We start from the raw sequence: 27,354 nt of genomic DNA, 5'->3' as shown, positions 1-27,354 counted from the left end.
TATTTATTTATTTTATATGGTACTGAGGATCAAACCCACTACTTCACACATGCTAGGCAAGTGCTCTACCACTGAGCTACAACCCCAGCCCTATATATTTTTTAAAATATTTACTTTTTAATTGTAGTTGGATACAATACCTTTGTTCTATTTATTTTTATGTGGTGTTGAGGATGAAACCCAGGGCCTTGGGTGTGCTAGGTGAGTGTTCTACCGCTGAGCCACAACCTCAGCCCCCAGCCATATATATTTTATGAGTTTATCTTATCTGTTGTTGGACTGCACCCACTATAATATGTTCCTAGTGTCCAGAGATATTTTTTTTTTCTGTCTGCTCTGTTTGTTACTATGTGTGTACTACCTGGAAGTGCCTGAAATATAGAGGTACCCAATAAATGCATTATAGATAAACTGATACAAAGAACAGATATGACTGGAACACAGTAAAGAGTGCAATAAAGGTTCAGAAAAGGGGACAAATTGGGAGAGAAGTTCAAGTCAGGGTTCAAAAGGAGAGATAGTTAGAATCTAGGCCTTAAAAGATAGAGAAAGCAGAGACTAAAAGTAGCTACAGTAAAAGTCCCTTTTCTAATTTTATTTATTTATTTTATTGATTTTATTTTTTAAATACATAACATATACAGAGTTATGAAAATGGTGTTGTGAATGGATAATTATGATTGCAATGCATTCCACTATGGTCATTATGTAAGAAAAAAATACATGACAGTGGAATGCATTACAATTCCTATTACACATATAGAGTACACTTTTTCATATCTCTGTATATAAAGTATGTTCACACCAATTCATGTCTTCATACATGTACTTGGATAATGATATCCATCACATTCCACCATTATTGCTAACCCCCTGCCCCCTCCCTTCCCCTCCCACTCCTTTGCCATTTTCTAATTTTATTCTAAAAAGATTGAATTTAACTATATTTAAATATCAATCAATTTGCTTACATAAAAGATTCAATATTAGATTGTTTTCTGGTCTATAATGTTTTATATGTTTATGAAATCACATCAGCATTTATCTCTTACCTCTTATCTTTACTGAGGTAGCCAACCAAATATTGATAGATATTTATTGAATAATATTGCCTCACTAGTTTAATTATTCTTTCATTTACCTTTTGCTAGCTAAATGTCACTGATTGTTGATGTTTTTCATGAGTTGTGCAATATTGATATTTTCTCATACTGTTTTTGTCTTTTTATAAAACAGCTAAGTAACTCCACCCTTTTTCTTCCTTAAAGTAACTGTCAACTTCATGTGAATACTACATGTATAATAGCTAATCACATCAAAAAAATTATCCCAATTATCTAAAATACATTTATTAATTATATGCACTTTAACTAAAGCTACCAAATACTTGGAAAGGTTCTCCCTTAAAAATATTTGAATGGGATTGCTTAGAAGGAAATACTATATAGTATATTAGAAATCATTTCTTCTAAATGGGACTTCACCTATGATGAAGGTCATGTGATGCTGTTAGAGATAGTGTTAAAAATCAGAAAGTATGTTCATGTAAACTTTCAGTTAAGATTCATTTATAATAATGCCCTGCTTATACCAAAGGCAAAATGTGTCCCTAAGATGTCCCAATTAAATTCAATGGCAGTGGCACTCACATCAATAGTAAAAGAAGATTATGTAAAATAGGGATCATGCCCACACATAATAAATAGATTACAAATATAAAACATTTTCCTAAGCACACTACACTTTACTGAATCACTGAATCAAAGCAAACTGTATGTGGAATATATGAAAGAATATCTGAGACTTGAATTCTTAGTTATGTAATATAATCACAAAACATTCCAGACATCCCTGGGCTGTATTTTCTGAACTTGGTTCTGAACAACTTACCTACATGATGTTTTATATATCTTAAGGCAAGCCAAAAGGGATTTGCATTCTTATAAATTCATGGACAACACTTATTTCATTTTTTAAAAACTCTATTATCTTTTATGAAATCACTTGACACACCTGTTTTTTCAAAAGTTTGGCATTAAAAACAAAAATATTTCATAGTTTATAAGCAAAAGAGTTTTCATATTAGATTGAAAATATCTAATGTTTCAGAAGTAATACTTTTTCATTAGGAAGGCTTTCCTATAATAATGAAACTTGACTAGCATCAACTAAATACATTTTAAATTATTCAGATTGCTTAGTACTTACTCAATAACAATGATGCTCTACTCTATTTGATAAACATAATTGAGGTTCTTTAAAAATATCAGGGCATTAATACTGGATATAAACATAAGACTATATTAATTCTAAGAGACAACTCTCACACCTCTGTTAATGATTCCCCAAGGATAATAATAATACTGACAACTAATTATCATAACCTAATATTTATTTAGTACTTACTATTATGTCATGAAAAGATGGGTAAGACACAGTCTTTCCTCCAAGGAACGTTCAATATACTAGATATTATAATGCAAATACCTATGCAATTGTAGCATTTGGCAGTATAGGAGAGGTGCAAAATAGAAAACTTAAATGTTATAGGAGTTCAAAGGAGGTAGGTGATCATCATTCCTCTAAATCATTATAAGAGTGTTGATAGTAAAGGTGGCAGATGTACTGGAATATACTATTTCCAAGGAGACCAAGGATGGAAAGGACATTCATAGCAATGGAAATAACAATAATAATTACCATTTGTTAAGTATTAACTATATATGTGTCATACTGCTATAAAGGTAAGTGTTTTAGCCAGGTGTTGTAGGGCATGCCTATAATCCCAAAGGCTCTGGAGCCTGAGACAAGAGGATTGTGAGTTCAAAGCCAGCCTCAGCAAAAGTGAGGTGTTAAGCAACTCAGTGAGACCCTGTAAATAAAATACAAAACAGAGCTGGGGATGTGGCTTAGTGGTTGAGTGCTCCTGAGTTGAATTCCCAGTTCCAAAAAATAAAATAAAATACAAGTATTTTACGTATATTTACTCATTTAATCCTGATCGAGTTGGTACTCAAATCTTTCTCCATTTCCCAGATAGATAGGTTAGTGGCTTGCTCACAGTCATAGAGCTAGCAATTTCACCCTGAAAACTATTTCTAGATCTTTCAAGGAATCACCAAGTCAGTGGAAATAAATTCTCATTACCTGACTTCTCAAATTAAAGCTTCATTGTCAACTCTCCAATTTTTGTTCCCATTCCCTCTAGAAATCATGTCTGACTCTACTGTCAGAATCCACATGGAATCAGCAACTAGGCTCTGGGATTCTCACTTTGAGGCCTCTCTCATTTACTTCCTCTTCATTACCACAGTTGTTATACATCATTAAACATATCATTATACTCTTTTTTAGCTTAGCATTCCAAATACCCATCAACCTATATACTTCTTTAAGACGCATTTATTGTTTATCAAACAACATTCTGGGAAATGTTGATACAAAGATGGGATAAAATACGGTTCTTGCATTCCATGAGTAAAGATGAGAGGTTTATGTAGAATGATGAGTAGTTTAAGTAGGAGGAAAGAAAAAGGTATGGCAAGAAGGGAAACAGAAGTATGTTCCAAAGTAGAGAAAGCATTTATGAAATTTTAAAAATAAAAGGGAAAATTGAGTGCTTAAGAACTTCAAAGTGATTGAATTGATAGTAAGGGAGAAAGTAGCTTGAGATGAGATTGGCAATGTGGGCAGAGGTTAGAGCTTACAGGGTAGCATTTCACATTTTTCATCCTTAGCATTACTGACGTCTAAGGCCAGATAATCATTTGCTTTGAGGGAGCTTCTTTGTGTATTATAGGATGTTTAGTAGCATTCCTGGTTGCTACTAACCAGATGCCAGTAGGGCAATCACCACCTAGGGTTGCAAAGAACAATGTCTTCAAATACTGCCAAATGTGCTGTGTGAGCAAAATCATCTCCAGATGAAAACCACTGGCAAAGGGCTTTGAAAGCCTTGTACATGTCTGAACTTCATTCTAACAGCTAGAGGAATAATGGTATGTAGCACGATGGAAGAAGGATTTATTCTCAAGATTAGTCAAAAATGGAGACAGAGAAGCAAATCAGATGAGTATCTTAAAATTTTTCTTACTATTCTCCAGCACTACCACTTCAGTATAAGTGATATAGTGTTCTTTAAAGTTCTCATGATATACCATTATTTCTACATTTCTGGCTTTGTTCACATAGGCTCTTAAAACTCCAAATAATACTTCATTTAATTATTCTCATCTCCCAAATTCATTTAAGCTCTGGTTCCAATATTCTTACTTCCTTATTTATTATCCTTTACAAAACCATTTTATTTTTTTAAAGAGAGAGAGAGAGAGAGAGAGAGAGAGAGAGAGAATGTTTAATATTTATTTTTAGCTTTTGGCGGACACAATATCTTTGTATGTGGTGCTGAGGATCGAACCCGGGCCACACGCATGCCAGGCGGGCATGCTACCGCTTGAGCCACATCCCCAGCCCTACAAAACCATTTTAGACTAACTTTTCCCTTCACCATAAATAGTTTTAATTTTATGCCTGCAGTGTGTATATGATACAATATCACATTTTCTTTATTTGGGGCTTATTTTGGATTGAGTAATGCGTATAGTATTTCTGTCAATTAATCATAAACTCCTAGAAAACAGAAATAATATGTTCTAACCTTATATATTTTCCAGGTCACTGAGTAAAAATTTGTGCCAAGAACAGGTGACATTTTAATTAAGACTCACGCATAACTTATTAAAATGTATAATGTGTATACCTTTCAACTAAGCAATTCTAATAGAAATATATTTCAAAAGATGATAAGAAAATAAGTATAAGATAAATAACAAAAATAGTACCTGTTACAGCAAAATGTTAAAGAAAACATAATATTCAATAGAGGAAATAAAAAATAAAATAGTCTATTGCAACATACCTTTTTTCGTGCGTATGTGACTTCCCTAATATCTATGATTTGAAATCAAAATTAATTTATTTTCTTATATCAGCTGAGATAAATCATTATTATACTGACTGGAAGGCTCCATTTTCTTAACTGTTAACTAGGAACAAAATTACAAACTCAGCAGAGTTAGGGATCCCACACTGAGCAGCCTTCCACAGCCTTATAGGAAATATATAAATTGAAAAAATGAGCAAAGATCTTTGTAGAATTGGCTATGCAATCCTCTGAAGGAAATGCATATTACAGATTTCTTATCCTGACAAAAGATGACAAATGTTTCTAAAATTCTTTATAAATATATTTTAAACATATTTTTAAAATGTTTTAAACCATATTTTAAACGTATATAAAAGCTAGATAAACTTTGATATACATACTTATGTTACATTTATGGCATTTACATCTGATAGTTTCAGTATTTTGCAGCAATTATCTCCAATTTTTGATGTTACTACAAATTTTTGTAAATCATTGTTAAATTCCAATGGAAAGGACATCGAAATGATAACTTTGTCTAGCCCTTTGTTTCAATCACATAAATGGCTGAATAACTAGGAACTTTTATAAGTCTAAATTTCAAATGGTCTTTCTTTTTCAATGAATTGGCAATAAAATCAAGGCAGAAGGTTCACTATATTTTCAATATTTTAAATAATATACAATAGAAATGATGATATATGGTCACTTCTAAGAAATGGTAACATCTTACACCTTGGCCTACCAAACACATTAAAACCACTCAAGAATACCAAATTACACACCCATTCTATTTTTATAAAGACCTCAACATTAAAATCAAACTTAAAAAACAATCTCTTAGTAATTCAAAGCAAGTCAAGGTGCAGTACACTCCTTCTTCTCTTTCCTCACTTCCTACATAAGAATATTATCAGATACCATAACTTTAAACAATCTAACAGCTTGCACTCAAACTTAAGAGAGGCATTACATATTTTCTTTGAAAGGTTAAGTGGACAGAAACAAATCTGTCCACTCTCAGCTCTGGAACATGCTTACTAGTTTAGCAGAGATTTTTTACCAAAGATTTTACCAGCTTTCACTTTGTCAGATGATTCTGAAAATCTCCACAATGCTTCTACCCTGTTAAATGACATCTAATGGATTAAGATATGAGTAAACCTTCTTGTATGTCATGTTGGAAACTTTTCACAGGCACCCGCAAACCCCTGATATAAAAGTAACCAAGGGGTGCCAATGATGAAAGACTTTGTTGCCATGGTGTCATCTCATAAATCATCAATTATTGTCTCTTATTATGAATGTGACAGCCACATACTGTCATAAAAGGATTTGCATTTTCATCTAGATTTAAGATTTTTTTCCAGACATCATTTGCTTTGTAAAAGAAATGTCATGACAACCATCAAATACTTAAGCTTGTTATCAAGTATTCAAGCATTCATTTGGACTTTGTCAGTTTGGCATTTTGTCTTTCTAACCCCTTTTGCATTATTGAGGAGTTTATCTTTACAGTTCATAAATATATTTCTAAACATAGGTATATAGTGTAATAGGCTAAATCTAACACAAGCAATGGAACTCTTTTGGTTGCTATGACAACCTAAACTGATCAATTTCCTGTCACTGTTTTAAAAGAGGCACTCTCCTGTGGCCATAAATACTAATTACAAACGCAAGCCGTTTGCTAACATGTTCAGCTTACAGATTAAAGCAGTTCATGCCTAATTTATCATTTAACATGTCCTCCCACATTTGTAGTGTGGTACAGAATGAATAATAACTTCACTTGTTTACAACATATTCAACTTAATTTTACTAATTATTTTTGCAGTTGTTGGAATTCAGCTATGCTGCTACAAATTCAGTAAACTTGATAGATTTGCAAAACACAAGGAAGGATTCCTAGATGTAATTTCTGGATTCAAGTTGAAATGTTTCCTTAAAACTCCCTGCAACTGTTCATTTAAAAGAAGGTGGTTATATTTTACCAAGAAAAGTTTCGAAATTCAAGAGCACACATGAAATAAGAGTCTTGTCCCAGCATGTATTCCTTTAAATTAAATAAAGAACTAATATATTTAATTAAAACCTGTAGTTGAACAATATATGAAAAATACAAGGTGATGTTCAAAATGGACAATATATGAAAATTACAAGGTGATGTTCAAAATGGACAATCTAGCTCTTGATAGAGGAAAATAACTCCATCAAGGCATTCAGTCATAGTATTATAATTTTAAGCCTTGCCTTGCCCAACCACACACATATTTTATACAAGCCTCAAAGTCTAGACTTCACATTTTGAGCCAGAAGTAGGGATAGGATGAGAGACTTGCTAACTATTTCTAAGTGTGAAGAAGAGCAATGCTACTAAATTGTTAAACTATCCCTGAAGAACAGCTCAGACCAACAATTACAGAAATGTTAGGACATCATTATCCGATCTAGAGTTTATTTTTTAACTAAAACAATTTTCTGTTCTTCAGAATTCATGAATTACATGATGGAAAAAGGTATACTAGTATTTATCATATGATTTAAATATTAAAAAGAAGAACCCCTAAACTATCTTGCCCATTCATTGTCTCACTATCCCTGAGTCTAAAATTCTAAAATTTCAAATATTTTTTGTTTTTCTTTTTTTTCAGTTGTAGATGGACACAATACCTTTATTTTATTTATTTATTTTTACATGGTGCTAAGGATAGAACCCAGTGCCTCACATGTGCTAGGTAAGTGCTCTAGCACTGAGTTACAACCGCAAACCCTAAGCTCAGAATTTGATTTAAATATTTTTGCAATTTCCAAAGTTGAACGGGTACTCCCCAGACTTTAAATATTCACCTAACATTTCTAGGAAGGCTGGAAACTTCTCAAATTCAAAGATAATAAGCATGTTCCAGTTTATTTTCTGAAAAGAGCAGCTGGAATCTAAAAAAAAAAGTTTACCTCTGGGAATACATGCTGAATATGTTGTTTTGTGGAGAATTAGGCAAAATAGAAGATGTAAGGCCACACAACACTTCTCACCAAAGTCTACAATTTAACAGGGCCTGCCATGTCACCTCCATCACAACTTTGCCTTGTCTTCGGTTTTACAAAAGTAAAAATCCTTTAGTGGGTCTCCTGTGGTTACACAAGAAGGAGTAACAAAGCACTTCCAACTGCTTCTCAACCCAGCAGCTGTAGCCTCAACACTCTAGGGCTCTGAGGGCCTTCTGACAGCCTGTGCTCACAGGTGCTTCTCTTCTTCTAGCACTAACTCAGTGACTCTGCAGCAGGAATTTTACATCACCATAGTGTGGAGGTGAAAGCTTCAGTGCCTTTATTTCAAAAGAAAATCTGGTCAGCTTGAAGCAATGAAAACTAATCAGAAGGCAGCCAGCCATTGGCTGTGAGCACATGTTCAGTAAAACAAAGGCTAGAATTAAAGTTTAAGGGTCTTTTTAGTTTTTTTGTTTTTTTCAGTTTTGTAGGTTTTTTTGCATATATATAGCCAATTCAATGTAGATTTCTCCCTACATCTTGTCACGTGGATACCAAATCTCAAAAAGCAATTTATAAAATGCCATAAACTGCTGTACAACATGTGCAGAGGGACAGGAAATAAGTAATAGTAAAATAATTCAATTGTTCAATAAATACTTATTGATGATCAAAGATCAAATGTCAGGGAAATATGCTATACATTAGAGATACAATGGTTATAAAAGCCGAGGCATGGCATCTACTGCTTATTATACTAGCACTGAATTAAGCATTTAAAAGGAATTCTTACAAACGTAGGTTTGCACATTTTTGCTCTTCACAATAATCCTCTAAGATGTAATCTTAGGTTCATTTTATGGATAAGAGAATTGTAGATACTAAGTTACATGCCTGTAGTAATAGAGCTAACTGATGGCACAATGTGGAATTTAACACAAGATTTCTGAATACAAATTCAACACTCTTACCATTCATTGTAGCAGCATTTCCAAAAGTTTGCTTTATGAATATTCTGCTCATGAACAAAACATTTCCTTTAATAAAAAAAAAGACTGAAAACATTCTATGTGGTGTCTTCTATTTATTCATAAAACAAATTAACTAATTATGGAGTGTGAGAACACCTGCAGTAAATACATTTGTTTATTTAATCCCATATTCCCTAAGTTTATTTTGTTCCCAAATCCTCTCTGAGGAAAAATGAATCCTCCATGACTCAGGAACTGATGGTAAGCTAGTTTATTGGGATCAGGTTAGAAGGGCGGGTTCCTGGAAAGACAAATATGTTCTAGAATTGCATAGCATATTTATAAATCTATGCATAACAATGTGTGTGGCTACAGAAGACTATAAGGCTTTTGGTCCTTTTCTTAATCGACATTATTAGAGTAATGGAGAAAGATGTATATGGTAAAAGAATAAGGTTGATATGCATTAATAGGATGATGGTGAATTTAGAGCACTAACAAGAAAATGAAGCTGAGGGTCCCTGACCCTCTTTCTTAGCCACATTCATATTTTCCTTATGATTAAGATTAAAATTTCCCAAACTACTACTTGGAAAACTTACTGATTCTAGGCATGTGAAATCTTCTAGTGCAAGAGAGTAAGAAATGCACACACACACACACACACAAAAAAAAAATCCATAATGTTGATGACATGTCAAAGGTACACAAGAGCCAACTGAAAGAGTTCCCAATAACCAAAGATAGGACAATTTCAGCAATAAGATAAATATTGTAGTATCTCACTATAACCCAAAGTATAAAATATATACTTATGAATCTGTATTGTTATAAATAAATGATCAAATAAACAATTGGAGAAAAAGAAACAAATCTTCTAGGCAAGACATTTCCAAATACTTTGCATACAGGAACTGCCTTCCGAAGACTCTCAAAGAGTACCTACCCTATAGAAAGGAGGTGGGGTGGAGACAGGTAATTTTGCAATGGAGAAATCTGACAAACCTTTGTAGTCTTCCTTCCCAAAATATATATTCCAAATTTAATCATAAGAAAATCATCAGACAAGCCCCAATATGGTATATTATATAAAATCTGACCAGTACTTAACAAAATTGTGGAAGAGAAAAACTGCCGCTATCAAAGGGGTAAAAGGACATATCAACTTAATGTAATGTGGTATCCTGCATCCTAGAACAGATACAGGTCACTAGGGAAAAACTGAGGAAGTGTGAATAAAATATGAACTTTAATTTAAAACAATTTGTCAATTATGGTTCTTTAATTTTGAAAAATTAATTTTAACATTAGTAACAGAAGGAACTGGATACAAGTTATATTGGAACTCTGTACAATCTTTGTAATTTTTCTTTTAACTGTATAAGTGTTCTAAAATAAAACATTTACTTTAAAAAAAACAGGCTGGGATATATGCAGCTCAATAATAGAGCACATGCTTAGGATGCACAAGGCCCTGGGTTTAATGTCCAGCACAGAAAAAGGCAACCAAACACATACACAATACCTCTAACCATGTTTGCACCAGGCCCACTTTATTATGAAATAATTTTACCCCTACATTCACTGGAGTCTAATTTAGTTCCCAAATCACAAGTGACTTTTGAAGGAGAGCTGAACAAACTAAATTAAGTGAAGAGCAATTTGTTTTTAATGCTACAAAATGTAAAATAGATACAGACTACTTTTAAATGAACTGTGTTTAAATCAGATGTCCTAAATTCCTTTACAAAATATTTTTAATCCAGGAGATGCTTTCTTTCAAATGTAATTCATTATTAAAAAGTTAAAACCACTATCTTTTTTTCCTTGATAATATATCAGATACAACAATATGTGAGTTAATGAATATTTGTAAAACAGCATAAAGCGTCTAATAAGACCATTTTTGTAATGTAAGTTAGTTACTTTTAAAGAAGCATGACAATATAGATCTGTTCACCAACTGCATTATTACACTAATCTGCTTTTCTAGAAATAATAAATTAAAAGGAAAATGTTCATATGAAAAGAAAATCAAAGAATAATCTTACTTATACATTTAAATACAACTATTCTGTAAAAGAAAACTCTTCTGTAATGATAAATAAATTCTAAATTCTTTTAAGTACTCCCAATTATAAAGCACGATTGCTGTTATTAAAAGGCTTCAACACATTATATTTTAATAGCTTTTATATATTTAAAAATTTGAGAGCACTATATGTATCAGAGGATCCAGCTATATGTTTCATGAATTATAAGTAATATGCCACTTATATAAATTTATTGATTGAGCAATGCATATTTTTATATCTCAGCTTTCTATTTAAAAAAACATTTTTTACATTTTTTTTTCATTTCATACACTTCATCTCTTGAACAATAAAAGTAGTTTTAAAAGTCCAAATGATAATCTAAGGTAACAACATCTTTGGAGTTCTAATATGCTAGGAGGGCAAGAACCCTTTGAGGAAGCAAATTCTTAGTATTGAAAACTTGGTGTTATCGAAAACAGAAAGCAAGTCATGTCTTTAGGGCACTTAAAATTTATCTGCAGGACTTCAGTGCACGTTGCCATGGAACATAATTCCTTCAAGGACTACAAACCAATGAACGGCCATTTTGGAATAATAGTCTCATTTCTTAACATTATTTTGTACCATTCATCAAGATGTATTACAAACCATACCAATTTAGGGACAATGCATTGCCTTTTCTAATGCATTCATACTGGGTCTTAGAATCAACTCCATTTTAGCAACTAATTAGTTACACTGACAAACTTTTAAGAATAGGGCTATACAATTTTAGAAAATGTCACCACTTTCTTTGTAAATTAATGATATGTTCCCCATTGCACAATAATAGGTGGTTATCAGACTTTCCTCTTTATTCTGTCTCAGTCATTTAGTTAAAACTACCCTGCGCCTCCAGAGAAATTCATGGTCTGTCACCCTACTCACTGGTGTCTAGATTTATGGATATTTTAGCAGTCCCTTCATTTTCACATCACCAGGCAACTCTTTGGAGTTTAAAAGAAAGGACAGACTTCACCTGAACATTCAGACAAGTATTCTGCTACAAAAGTCTGGATATTTTTCCACAATTCCACTTTGCTTTTATTTTTAAAGAAACACAGCCTGAGACCTAATGTATTGCACCTTCACATTATTAAATGAAACATGCAGAACATTGCATTATTATGCTACACATGGCTAAGAAATTTTAGTATTCACAGGATTATGGTAATTAAGTCTTCCTTCACTTTGGGTGATGTGACACTTGCTTGACTATAATGTCATTCCACTTAAAGTCTGTGTAAACAACATTATCTTAGTCACTCTGCATTACATTTCCAACTGTGAGCAAAATTACAAGGTCAGAGTGGACAAGAATGTAGGTAATCCCAAGGAAACATCATGTAAATGACTTGCTCAGGGTTCAAACTGGGTTTTTAATAGTAACACAAAGGAATATTTTCTGTAGTAATATCATAGTATTATTATCTAGATGCCATCTGTGTCAAAGCACATAAGTTTACTTGGGAGCAGTAGTAAGACAAAATTGTTCATGATTTTGATGTTTTGTAGATAAAAGACAAATGTTGTTTGCCAAGGCTCCATTCAGTCCAAAAAAACTGTGGATCCTCAGTAAACAGTAGTACATGTAATGATTGAAACTGGTTTTGTGAAGAAAGAGTCACCAAAATCTCAAATACATATAGTAATTTTTACAAATGTATGTGGTAAAGTCAATACACAATTTTGTCCTTCCTCCTTTCTTCTTTTAATAAATTTTGAGGAACCATAATATTTTTTTTCATAAAGAGCACTGATTCCTCAATAGCCTTGGCAATCACTTAGTGAAATATGTCCAAGAAGTGCTGCTTTAAAATGCTCTGAATCTATATCTTTGAAACTTGCTTAAAGGTTTTGGGATATCTTGTTTTTTATGTGCTTTAACTAGTGCTATTGAAAAAATTGGATTAAATCTCCATATAGTATATGTAAGATCTGGGTAAAGATAATCTAGAATATCCTGGCAGTTTTTTCTTCACTGAACCCATAGAAGTAGCACAGTAAACAAAATAGTTGCTTCCAGAAATATGTTTAAACTGAAAAAACAGAGAGCCAATTAGCAAAAATAGCAATAAAAGTTATTAAATATGAGCCCTACAATCAGTTCTCAAACAGGCCAAAATGGGTAAAACACTCAAAAGCAATTTATGTGCGATTCTATGAGCTTATTGTCACATTAAATAAGGTATATGTATGTAAATTATATTAATCTAGAGATCATATGAACAAAGTGTGTGAACCACAATTTTTGTCTAATTTTGTATGTTGAAGTTCTGTAGGAGGTCAATTCAACTTCTAGAATTGCCATAATCAAAATGTTCTCCCAGGACTACTCATAGAAAGAGAGACCCCCTAAAAGTATCTTCATTACCATAGATTACATGATTTAGATCTTTTTAAACAGAATTTTACCTTCCATATGTACAACTTCACTCATAGCATAACCAATGTTCAATATCATTGTAGACAAAAAGAACTTTCTGTATAAAATCATTGAAAATCATTGATATCTTGAACTAGAGAGAGGCTATACTTGTATATGTGTGTTCGATATATTTGCAACTCTGGGCATTTAAATAAGATCAGTTTCTACTGATTCCATTTTCTAGTTCAGTTTTTTAAATTATTCTAGCTGAATGTTCTTTCCAGCACCCATAAAATATAATAAACCCTGAAAGCTCTGTATTAAACATCAAAGCAAAGATACAGATCTTTCTAATGAAAAGTCTCTCCAAAACACAAACTACAATTACTTTGCACCTTATCAAAAAAAATAAAAAATAAAAATAAAAAGAACATACTGAAGAGTCCTCCCTCTACCTGAAATAGTTACGTGGAACACCATGAAAGCACTGATGGAATCAAACAGTAAGTGAGCTGAAAATATTGAATATTCTCTTCTCTGAACATGTAAAAGATGCACCTGAAAGCAAATACAATGTCATAACAAAGAGTGTTTGAGCTTTCACTGTATTTCATTATTTGTAATGTGATGCTTCAGAGTGGGAAAAACTGAAAATGAATTCAAGATTCTGTAGCACCACTGTCTAGTCCCTATAATAATATTTTATTATATTATTAATATTCTCCCCCATCCCACCCCCAATATTCCTTGAAATAGGAGAAACACAAAGATAAATTAGGTAAACTTGTGAACTTAACTAATGCATAGGACATTACAAAAATTTTCATGAACTGATCAAACTTAATTTTTGTCTTTATGTTTTATGCACAGGTGAAATATAACTTCAAGGAAAAATGAAGATATATCTTAAAGATCAAAGGTTATGGTGTTTCTCTAAGACTTGTTTACTCCAATACTTAACTAAGGCCTAAAACCACGCAGTGATTTACAGGGTGGTTTCAAGTCCATCGACTTTTGAAATTTTTCCACCAGAGATCTTCTAGGTACACCACATTATTTCGCCAAATGAGGAGTTATATGAAAGCTATATGAAAGTGCTTCATAACCAGAAAGACATGGTTATATTTATGATGATAAATGCTTTAAAATGAAGAATAAAACACAAATAATATCAGTAAATACTATTATGTGTGTTAAGTGATTAGAAGAAATGTTTCAGCTGTATGTGTGTAATGATGAAGAGGATTACTAAAAATGATTATTTTTTATTCAAAATGATTATTTGTTTAAAAATGTCTACTATATTGGCAAGAATGTGGGGAAATGGAAATTCTTGTACAATGCTGGTGGATGGTAAGTAAGAATGATTTTGCAATAACTATTATGAAGATGTACATAGCCAAAAACCCAACAACTGTACTTCTAGGTTAAAATCCTACATAAACTCTATACAAGGACACAAAACATGATGTGCAGTTTGTAATGACAAAAAATTGGAACCAACCTAAATGTCCATTGATATAGAAAATAATAATCACACACTCTGACATATTCATACACTGAAATACAACAATGGATGATTAAAAGAATGAATCAACTAGATCTACATGTATTAATGTGGATAAGTCTCAAAACCAGAGCAAGCACAATTATAAAGGATGATATATTACCAGAACTTCAGGTGCATTTTAAAAACACAAAGATCATATTGCTTGCATATAACTTTAAAATTTCAAAGCAATGAAACACATCAACTTTAAGATAGTATGAAGGGTGAAACAGAAAGGAAATTATTGTTACTAAAATATCATTAATGTTTTACAGATGCAATTTTTAAAAATTGTGTTATGAGTCAAATGGAGGCCTGGAAATTTGTCCACAGGCATCTTATTATTTTTTACTCTTTTTATTTGAACTATTTTATAATTAATCTTACAAATTTTTACACTATCAAAATGTTAAAAAAGTGATTTCAGAATAGAAATATCATTTTAAATATGCCAGAAATACGTATATATTTGTGTATAGGTGTATGTATGTGTTTGGGTATATATACATATTAGTATGTATATAAGAAATTAGGTGTTTTAATAATAAGTTTTATACCAGTTCACAGGTTATATAATATATAGGTCCAAAGCCTTTGCACTTTGAAATCCCATTGCCTTCATTCAAATGCTAGTTCTCATATTTGAGGTTGGATGTTCTTGGATGAGTCACTGAACCTCTCTGCAACTTGGTATCATCATCTGTAAAACAAGTATTATAATAACAACACCTACTTTGTAGGGTTGTTAGGATGATTTAATGAACTAAAATATAGAACATCACTTCCTATCATGTTTGATGAATATTAAATATTATTACATCTGGCAAAAGAAAGGACAACTGTTCATCAATTTTTATCTTAAATTGTCTTATTTATATGTTTATACTGGTCAAATTTTAGTTAATAGGTTTAATTAATTAATATATTTAAACATATTTCATTCTTTTCATGGAACAAATTAATTATGGTCAAAACTAATTATTAGGGGCTGTGGCTGTGACTCAGTGGTAGAATATTCACCTGGCATGAATGAGGCACTGGGTTTGATCCTCAAAACTATATAAAAATAAAATTAAGGTATTTTGTCTATCTACAACTAAATACACACACACACACACACACACAAATAATTATTAGAAAGGGCAGCACCATCTACACAAATTTAAATAAATATCAACAGTTTTGTACATTATCATGTGTTGAACAGTTTTCAATTTCTCATCTTTCACGTGTCATTATATGAAAATATCAACTATAATAATCCTCAACAAATGAGGTTTTTCTAGTTCATTTTGGATTTGAGATTGAGCTTTATTATCTTTTGGGTTTTTTTTTTTTTTAAGTTTTCAAAGTTTTTGAGTTTCTCATGAGAAATGACAATGTTAACTTACTATCCCAACTGAGGATTTATGGTGCAGATCATAGAAGTCTTTAAAGCAGGTTTAGCAGTGGGGTGTTTTTCTTTTCATTTTTTTTTTTTCTAGAGAGATTGGAATTTAATTGTTTCCTTTTTAGACAAATATACTTTTAGGTTGCCAGTGATGAAAGGGGCATACAGATGTCAAAAGCATTGTAGCACAGTGGGATTATGTGCTAAGGTCCAGGGCAGGACAGACAAACAAGCAAAGTCTCAGATCAGTCAAACAGTTACCTCTTAATAAAATCTCAAATGACCAACTTTTGTTTTGTCTTTGCCAATGTCCACCAAAAGTTCAGATGAAGTTTTGTTGTGTTAACTACTTACATTTCTTTTATTTTTTATTTTAACCATTTGTAAAAATAAAGGAATTTTTAAAGATGGAATTGAAACTTTGTTTAAAGGTAAACCAATTTAAAATAAAACAACACATGGTATACACATGCCTTTCTTCCTATTAAAGCAAAACAAATTAGGCTTTAAATAGAAACTTTCATTATGTTATGTAACAGAACTGTGCTTAAATATTCTCTTTTGTTCATGGCAGTAATGATTTGTTTCACATTGCAGTTCGTTGATAAACATTAAAGCAAAAATAATCATAATTTTAATTTTCAAACCACTTTAAAGGGAAAACTACATTGGCTATTTCTATGTATTTAAAAAAATTACAAAGTGCATGACCACCATTTTGAGTACCAGAACCCCACCTACTATTTATTTACTTTACATTATTTTTTATCATCAAGCATTTCACGTACATTTTATAGCAAACTATGATTTTTTGATTTGTTTTTTGTTATTTCAGTAACTAAAGGATTTACAATTTAGAGCAGAGATCACAAATTGATATCCCATGGACTGAATCTAGATCACATATGCATTTTGTTTTGTCTGAAAAGTGTTGCTTTTTTATTAAGTTATTTACCAATATGTAAGGTTTGGAGAATTTCATATGAAAGTTTGTCTTCACAGCTTCTCTTAAAAGTAAGACCTTAACAACACTAAATCAACATTCCCACATGGGAGCAATCAGCTTTGGTGAGTAGTAATCACCACTTTTAGAAAAAAAATACATATTTTTAGTTCACCATATTCACTTCTACTCCCTATTGCTTATAGTCTTTCATTTATATCACCAGCCTTGCCTCCATAGGCATCAGGGTTTGTGGGCCCCCTGGTTCTCTATGGTTTAAGTGATTTAATACATATATTTTCAAAAACAATTCATGGTTTTCTCATATTTCAGCAAGTGCAAAATCTTATAAAACTCATATGTACATATGTAATGTGTGCTTTGATAACCTAAAAATGAATCTATATATCTATAAATACAGTTACACTTAATTAAGAGTTAATTTATATGTAATTTTACTAGAAAAAATAAAAATAAAAGCAAATTTCAATTGCTGACTTCAACTACATTTATATAAAATCAGAAATAGTTTCAATATCAAAACTTAAACTCAAAATTAAATCCATCTCATTCAGTTAAAATCAATCATTAATCATTTTTTGTTGGTTTTTAGTGTCCACAGCTTTGATGTCATAGTTGAACACAAAGTTTTACACTTAAGGAGGTACATTCACTGCTTTAGGTCACTTGGGAATTATTTAGTATGCATGATATTTATTTAAGACTAATTTTAATTCTCATATTCTATATTAAAAACTTAAAACAATAAATCACAGTGTGGTCCCCATCTCCCCCAAAGCCCTATTACATTTTTCTTTTAGAAAAATATGGACACATCAAGGGCAGTCTTAAAGGAAGGGGGAAAAAACATTATCAAACAGTGATTTCCTCTGAAAAGGGTATGTGAAAGACAATTGGGACTCTACTGCCAGGCAATAACAAAATGTACATCAGGATGAGGGTTCCACTCCTCCCTTATCTCTGAGTCACTACCCATTCTTTTCTGAATAACAAACTGAAAGAATGAGGCTTGGAATAATATGCTATCTCTATTTGTAATTTAACTGAAATTCCATAGATATTTCAGGAGGTTTCAAATGTAAAGCTTCCTGGACTTCCAACTATTTTCAAAATACATTACTGGGGAAAAAAAAGAATTTCAGATATTGTAGAACTACTAGCATGTCTACAAAATATAACTGTCCCTACTGCTTAGAACTTGGAAAGTCTAGTTCTTTTCCATGCTGTAGCACACTTAATAGCCTGTGCTACCCTGCAAAAGTGAATGTACCTTCCTAAGCATTCCACAGCCAAGGGGTAGGTGGACATCTGAAGTACTTTCCCATTGTTTTGCATAAGTGTTACAGTTTTTATGTCAGTGACCCCCTAGGCCCCATCAACTTTTTTCTCTAGCTTCTGTTTTAGTTTCCAGGGAGGGAGTTGCTCCCTGTGACTGCCAATCATCATCTCACTGTATGATCCTGGGATTCATTTCCAGTTAATAGATACAAATGATCACTAACTGGAAATAGTGAAACAGTGGAGACCCCAAATACTTAGAATGCTCGAATGGAAGGACTGATTCTAATAGGCTATTTGGATTTCATTTTTCTTATCATCAATAAAGGACTAAGTAAGATTCAACATTTGCTGCTGAAAATTCTAAGAGGCTCCCCTTTCCTATCTTAGGAAGTATAGTATAGGGAACAAGATTATGGAAGTTGGGTTTAATCTGTACAGGCTCCAGGACATTCTCAGGAAGTTGATTTTTAAAAAATAAATACATAAATACCTGTTTACAGCTTGTTTTCTTGTCATTTGCCTCTTCCTTCTAAAAGGAGAGTGTAGCAAAAAATAAATAAATAAAACTGGTTAATTGAGAGTTCTGGTTAGTTAGCTTTCAATTAATTAAGGCTTTATTATATTTCACAAAAAAATCTTCTTAAATTCTGCAGAAATTTTAGATAGGTTACACACAATGAAACACCAGCAGGGAAGAACACAAAGAAGGTAGGAAAGCCTGAATTGCTATTAGATAGTTTTTTAAATATATGGATAATGTTATTACATTCTGGTTTAATCCCAATTGAGTAAAAAATAATGTGAAATGTCATGTGGTTTAGGGCTTTTCTCTATATGAAGGCAAGGAAATAAAGTTATAGATTTCTGTTGAAGAAAATGGCCTCGGGTCGTAACAATTCCAAAAAACGATTCAGCAATATTATGTCTTTTCCCTTCCTTTCGAGAACCTTTCTTCTCATCCCATTGGGTATTCCACTACTTTTGAGGAGAGAAAAAAATTGTGTATTTTTTTCTCCTTTTTAAATTCAGTTAACAGTATGATGAAAATAAGTTATCACACAGCTCACTCTGTACTTATTTCTGGAGAAATACTGAACTATCTTACTCGCTTCCCACAAGGGTTACACATTCACACACACACACACACACTCTCTCTCACACACACACACACACACACACACACACACAGTCATACAAACATCCACACAAAAGAAAATTAAACACATAAAGAAGAGATCAATAAAAATCTCACGAAGTTAGCTAACAAAACAACCATTTTCTTTCTTTTTAAAAAAAATTTTTATAGTTGTAGATGGATAGAATGCCTTTATTTTATTTGTTTACTTTTATGTGATGCTGAGGATCAAACCCAGTGCCTCACGCAAGGTAGGCAAGCGCTCTGCCACTGAGCGACAATCCCAGCCCACCAATCTCTTTTTTAATTATTTTTAGTTGTAGGTAGACACAATACCTTTATTTTATTTATTGATTTTTATGTGGTGCTAAGGACCAAACTCAGTGCTTCACATGTGCTAGGTGAGCACTCTACCAGTAAGCTACAACTTAGCCCCACAAAATAGCCAAGCTTACCAGTAGTATATTACTTTTCAGTGTTCCCCAATCATTTAGCAAAGAACAACAAAAATCTAAACTAACATGCTAAAAAATCTATAAGGACTACAATCTTTCTCTTTTGGATATTAATGCATTTCTTAGTAGCAAAGAAACAGGAATCTCCTATGATGACCACAACAAATAATTGTAGTTGGTTCATCACTCCCTTTATTCAAATGACCTTTTTGTTAAGTGTCTCTTTTCAGGGTTTTTGTTGGTTTTAAAAAAAATTACATGATTATTTTTTAAAAAAGAAATGGCTTCTGTGCTTCAGAAGTTTGTAGAAAGGTGTCTCAATAAATAAGAAATGCAAACCTTTATCTAGTACTGGGGAAAAGAAGTGAAACGGAAGGTGAGCCTTTTTTTTAATCTACTTTTATATCTGTCATTTCACTGTTAAAAATATTTGATTTGGCTTTACAATTTGATCATTCAATCATTTTTGCAATGACAATCTTCTTAAATATGATATACTCATAAAAATCAAATCAATAATAATGCATGCTTCCTTAATCTAATGGCAATGCAATGGTATATTTGAGAGCCTTTCTCCACATTGTCAAAGATTTCCTCTTTTTCTTATGTGCAAAACTTTCTAAATTCAAAAGAATTATTTTGGCTATCATCATGTGTATATTACTATATAAGCCCCAAAAATATAAAAATAATTTACTATACCATGGGCTTCACTGATAATTTATATTTAGATTATGAAATTACTGACTTCTGATACCTTCTTGTTAAAACACTCTAATATATAAAATTCTAAGAGTTTATTAACTGACCTTTCATTAAAGATTATAAAGTTTCTTAGAAAAGTTAGAAGTTTACCTTGACATATGAAAATTCTGGATTTGCCTGTCCTTTGTAAAGAATATATTTCACAGAGCTGCCTAACAGTAGCTATAACTCTAGCACTTTAAGGTATATAAGTTAAAAATATATTTGTCCCACAGTATCTCTGAGTTATTGGATCAAGGACCCCTCACAGATACTGAATATGTGAATGCTCAAGTCCCTTACATAAAATGGCAGGGTGTTTGCATATAATGTGTTTACATTCTCTTGTATGTTTCAAATCATCTCTATATTATTTACAATACCTAATACAATGTAAATTCTATGCAAATAGTTGTTATACCATATTGTTCAGGAAATAATGACAAGAAAAAAATAATTTGTACATGTTCAGTGCAGAAGGAATGTTTTTCACAAGAATTTTTAATCCACAGTTGATTGAATTCATGGATAGGAAACCCATAGATACTGAAGGCTTGATGTATTTTATTTTTTGCATTCTAGGTAAAATGTGATTTATATTCTTCTGCATTTGTTCTTTTTGTGGATAATAACTATTTCACTTTGGAATTTCCTTGTACTTTGCCAAATAATCAACATTTTGGAGTATGTTATGGAACAAACACATCATTCTACTAATATTATCAGTAAATTACAGAATAGTCTATCTTGTGAAGAAACTCATCTGAGTTCCCTAGAGTTGGCCTAGAATGTTTCATATCCCTTCTAAATCCTTTGTATACTAAAGCTTCCTATTTGCTTTTTCTCCCCATTTGTCAGTATGGGTATGAAATTAAAGTTATAAACAAAGGGCCTGAAATTTACTAAAACTTATCTTTGTGATTGAAATACACATGTGGCCATATTCTTACAAAGCCACTGGCAAAAATACAGGTTACATATAGTCAAAAATATTGCATTAGATATAGTACTCGATATATTTCTACCAATAGAGGTCCTACAATCTATGCTGGTAAGTAGTAAGGGTTTTCAACATAGCTCACTGACTCCAGCTATCATTGCTGCTATATGTCATTAGAACACTGATTAATGTTACCATAGAAAGACCCTTTTTCTATGTACAAGTTATGAATATAAGGTGATTCTACTCTGGCTGAGACTCAAGAAGTTAGTAATTAAGAGCAGCCTGTATTTTGAATTAATCAAGGTCACTTTTACTCTGTAACACTGATAGATAAATTTTCAGACTTTGATTCTTCCAAATTTTGTTGCAAAGCTCTACACAGTTAATGGCAGGGATGTAGCCATCTTTGATTGAAGTCAGTCTTGTAAAAGACTCAGAAATATGTAACTATCACTTTTGAAACCGAAATCTAGACCACAGAAATACATTTAATAATACAAAGAAAAACAAATATTTGATAAGAAAGGATAAAATACCACAAAATAAGAAATCCATTTAAAATCTCAGAAACATTGGCTTGGTCTTTTTCAAAATAAATTGAAAATCCACTGTCAAATTTAACATAGTAAGTCCAACATCTGATGTGAGGGTAACTAAATAGAGTGTTCCTTTCTTTAATTCTTCAAACAGGACAAAGACCTTCAATAGATAATTTTAAAGATACAGTCAACCTTTGAATTTCAGGAGCAGTGCTGGTGGGTAATGTACGGAAAGACAAAGTAGACACATTCCTTTCTATATTTTCAATCAGTGCAGCTTTTTTATTCCCATGTGATATATTGGGGGTGTCTGAATTGTTGTTGACCTCCCACTACCATGACCATTTAACAGACAAGGAAATTAGCCCTAAGATGTTCAATTATTTGGCGAATGTCTCAGAGCAAGCTAAAGTCAAATGTATACTGATCCCTGATTCATAGCTACAGTTTGTAAATGTGTGATCTTGTTTCATCTACTGAGTATTAAGGAACAACTTTTTGAAGACTAATCCCAAAGTCTCCCCTGTTTTATCCTCCTAGGGATATAATAAGGTCAAAAGACATTACATATGTACTTAGAGAGTAGAAAAGATATGATTTGTGGCTCCCTTGATCTCTAGGCCAGTAGATCTTTCTATACTCTCCTATCTTTTTCTTTTATTTTTTTTAATCAGAAGCTATAAAATGCCAAAACAAGCCTGCCAAATATATATTTGATTGTATTACAGAGAGCTTTAAAACTATGTAAACTTTATAGAAAATCTGAATTTCAAGCTTTTCAAAAATGTAAAAGCTGACAGTACTATTTCCACATACTTATTGACTCTGCACAACTAGAAGAAGTAGAGAAGCAATGTCTACCAATAGACATGCACTCTGCTGCCTCCTACAATTCCCATAATTTCTCATGACCTTACACCTGGCCCTCTTTAATGAATTCATGTTATCACTCTGGTCCCAGTAGGAATTTGAGTTTTATGACCACTATTTGAAAATTTGGGGTATAGTTTAACCAAATATTACTTATTTTTTTCAAATTAGTTGTGGGATCTCAGGAAACTCCCTGTATGTAAACTGTTTATTGAAGGCACTGAAAGTAGTAGATCATATATCTAAAAATGTTGGAAGTGCTTTATTTAACAAGTAAAGACAAGCCTTGACCATTGAAGTTGACACCACTATATTAAAGAAAAGCCTCTAATAAAACAGGTTGTACTAGATGAAAACAGATTCCATAAAAACACTGATTACAATTCACCATAACTATGTCATTTGATCAGAGTAATAGTCATTCATTTTAAATTTCCAAAATATCAATAAAATATTTCCTGATTTGAAATGGGAGTCAGCTGTTAACTCGGCCTACACTGCCATGTTGTTGTTTTTTTTGTTGTTGTTGTTGTTGAGGGGCAGGGAGTACTTGATTAGGCTATTTCTTACACAGAGAACTTGTGCTAGCCAAATCATCTGTTTTTCTAGTTCAATACAGTAAACAAAATGTTAATTTGCAAAAAGATGTACAAAATAGAGCATAAATCAAGCAATGCTTTCCTCTCCCACATGACATGGTAGGTAGAGGGTAAATTTCCAGTAATTATGTGTTAGTAAGCCTTTTAAAGGTTGTCTTTAGGGATAGGACAAAATCATATTAACTGTTGCATTACCACTGTTGAAGCTTTTAGCAGACTTTTCTCTTACTTTTAGCTGGTAAATTTATTCATTTTATATGTCAATTCTTTGTGAAGACAAATAAAGCCTATGACATTTTCAAAATTTGATTGTAGGGAATGTGGTTTCAGGTATATGCACATATATACACACATATGTATACACATACATATATTCATCTATTTATATAGGGTACTGTTATATAACTCAAAGAAAGCAAGACTCTATCCCAGTTGTTTCTGACAGATGATTCTTTATATAAACACTAATTCATCAGTCTAGTCTGAGAAAACTAAGGAGTTTCAATATTACTCATATGTTCAACAATAACAAAGAATTTCAGAAAAGGATTATTGTTTGTAGAATCAAATTTTTTTCAAAGCAATGTTCATAACATATAGAATAATTTGTTGTTCTCTTGCTATAACACTAATTATTTCAGTATATTTACAATATGTGTCCAATGAAGGATAAAGCCAGTTAAATATATTTAGTGGTACTAGCAATGTATTCCTGATAGTATTTTCAGTAACATTATTCCACATATTCAAACTCAGCAAATATTAGTCACATTCAAAAGCTCTCATTATTAGATAACTACCTGAAATCATTTGTATTGTATAAAACTTTAAACATTAAAATTTCTCAAAACCTTTATAAATATTAAATCACTTCATGTTTTGGCATCTCTGTCCACAATGTTTCTGTTGGAAATTTTTATTCTTATAATCTTATATTTGTAGGTTTGGCTGAAGACACCATGAATGACCTTTTGAATCTTATCCTTTGATCTGTATGGGGGTTCTAACCAGCCTTTTGTAAGGGATTTTTTTTCAGCATTATTACATTAGTTATATTTCAGATCTTCCAGTTAATGATGGTTTCTTGGTATTGTATATTCAGAATGACTCATGGAAAACCCTGAGGAAATGCTCTAGAAGCCAAACAAAACATTTATATTAGATATACATTACAGCCCTTGAAACATTGGATGCAATTGCTGCTTTATTAGCTATTGTGTTTGATACTTTGGTATCACACTGAGATGATAGAAAATTGGTCTACTTTGTAAATATTTTGCCACTTATGTGAAGAACCTAATGTCAACCCCGAACTCTGAGTTGATGATTAAAATGGTTATTCCCTCATAAGACTTATCACAATGTATAATTATTGTATTTATATATTTTTAGGTCTATCTTCCCTACAAAATTGCAACCTCTATGAAATAATAAGTTAGATTTCTTGTTCACTATTTTACTTCAACACCTAACAATGTTGTTGACATATAATAGTGATCAATAAATATTGGTCAAATGAAATTAATATTGGCCATGTGAGGGGGACACTAAACTTCTTCAAAATGATCACTGTGGAGTCTTTAAACTTATTTTCACAAAACACATTTTAAGAATCTATTTCTCATGATATGTCATGAGCTTTGTAATGTTTTGAACAACCAATAAAAAAAAAGAATCTATTTCTCCTTTGCAGCACTGACTTACATTATTGATTATGGTGCATGATTTCTAGAAGGACAGTCTTGGTGTTTGGGAATCTAAGTAAACATTCTCTGAATAACCAAAGTGGATCAGAAATTGTATAAAATGAAACATATCTGATGGCATCAATGTGAATTATTGATGGGTAAAAATACAAATTCATTATTCATGGAGATAAAGAATATTCCAAATTTATTTTAATTATAGCATTACTTTTTCTAACATTTTACTTCTTTGCCTAATGAAGCTTAAATTAGATGTGAAAAGCTGAAAATTCTGTAAGCAGAACTCAGCTAAGCTGTTTCTAAGAAAATAAGTTCATTTGACAATTGATCATTCTGGTAATCCTATCTGGTTTAGTTTAGCTGCAGATGAAGACAATCAAGAAGGATTCAAAGCAAAGGAATCTTTGCCTGGACATGCTCTTAATGTATTACCGGGAGGAGGGGATAAAGAGAATGACTGTTTTGAAAGTCTGTTAAATCCCTTACATTCATGCCTTGCCTTAATCCTTGAGGAGGTACACTCTGCTATTTAAAAATAAAAGTATATTCCTTATCAATTAAGAGAGCAGAGGCAGATATTTAAAATTACAAATGATAACATTCTGAAATACTAGATACAGCTGGGTAACAGGCTCAAAATCTCACATTTAAATAATAGCATCTTACCATTATACAGTTATACAATTAGAAGATCATCTCCTCTGCGTTAACTAATGTAGTGCAACTATTTGGTGTGCATAAGTGCGTTTGAATCATTGTCCCATTTCTATATATATAGAAACTGAAACTGAAGGGTTTTTAATCTTATTCTGTATTCTTCCACTTATTGTTTATGATATTTATGTATCTATATGTGACTGAATTACCATTTTATCTTGATGCATTTTTCCTTGATAAACTTTGTTGTTTTTACACAATGCAAAGAATCAACATCTTTAAGAATTGAAGGAAGCTCTTCAAACATGATTATAATTGATATCTAACAGTTTACATACTGATCCCATAGAGGCCACATTTATCACCTCGCCCTATCACAGAAGCTGCTTAATTCAATATTCATTCTACAAATACTTACTGATCATCAACTATGTACAAAAGGCTATGAGCTATGGGGCTACATAGAATACAAACATCTTCAACCAGAGTCCTAGACATCAAGAATATTACAATCTAAAAAGAGAAAAAAATCATGGTCACAAATTATTACATTGAAAGACTGTGAGTGATAAGTGCCACATAATCTGTTGGCATACAGTAGGCACTCAAATATATCTGATTAATGAATGTTGAATCCATGAGAGATACACTACACAACTATATGAATCTAGGAGATGAAGGTATCATTTTTACCTGTAGATGTCAGTGAAGGAGGTGAAATTTGATTTGAATCTTGAAAGATTAGTTTTGAAGAACAAAGACTGGAAGAGGAGAACAATGATTTAGGAGGGGAAACTGACAGGATGCACAGAATATTCAAATTGTTGAGAGAATGGTGATGGTGAGGAGACCAAGCAGTAGGGTACTCCAGTCAAGTAGAGATAAAAAACCAAAAGAAAAGTACATGTGCAACAAAAAGTATAAAGCTATAAAGCCAGCATTAACATGACTTAAAGCTTAACTTAATATGGAAACCAAACATATAAAGAGGAAAACAAAGGAGAACTCTTGAACTTATGACTTTGTTTCCATGAAAAGTTACTTTCCAAGTTTTATAAAATCATGTTATAGATCAATATTTGTACAACAATAAATTATGGAAGAAACAGTGTTAAGAGAAAGAACACTGATCAAGGCAAAAGGAAGCTTGGATTAATATTAGTTCTAATTAGGTCACTGCCTAGCTGTGTGAC

General features: G+C 32.0%; 1 protein-coding gene across 1 annotated transcript in view; it reads right to left on the bottom strand.

Annotated features, from left to right (window-relative positions):
• Dach2 (dachshund family transcription factor 2) overlaps positions 1-27,354 on the bottom strand; it is a 481,660-nt gene that overhangs the window by 332,912 nt on the left and 121,394 nt on the right. The window contains exon 2 of the mRNA XM_077106460.1: positions 19,004-19,042. Coding sequence (XP_076962575.1) covers positions 19,004-19,042 — 39 coding nt within the window. The remainder of the gene's footprint in view (positions 1-19,003; positions 19,043-27,354) is intronic.

Source organism: Callospermophilus lateralis, chromosome X (genome assembly GCF_048772815.1).
Source record: "Callospermophilus lateralis isolate mCalLat2 chromosome X, mCalLat2.hap1, whole genome shotgun sequence".
NCBI classification, from domain to species: Eukaryota; Metazoa; Chordata; class Mammalia; order Rodentia; family Sciuridae; genus Callospermophilus; species Callospermophilus lateralis.
This window is presented reverse-complemented; position numbering and strand designations above follow the sequence as displayed.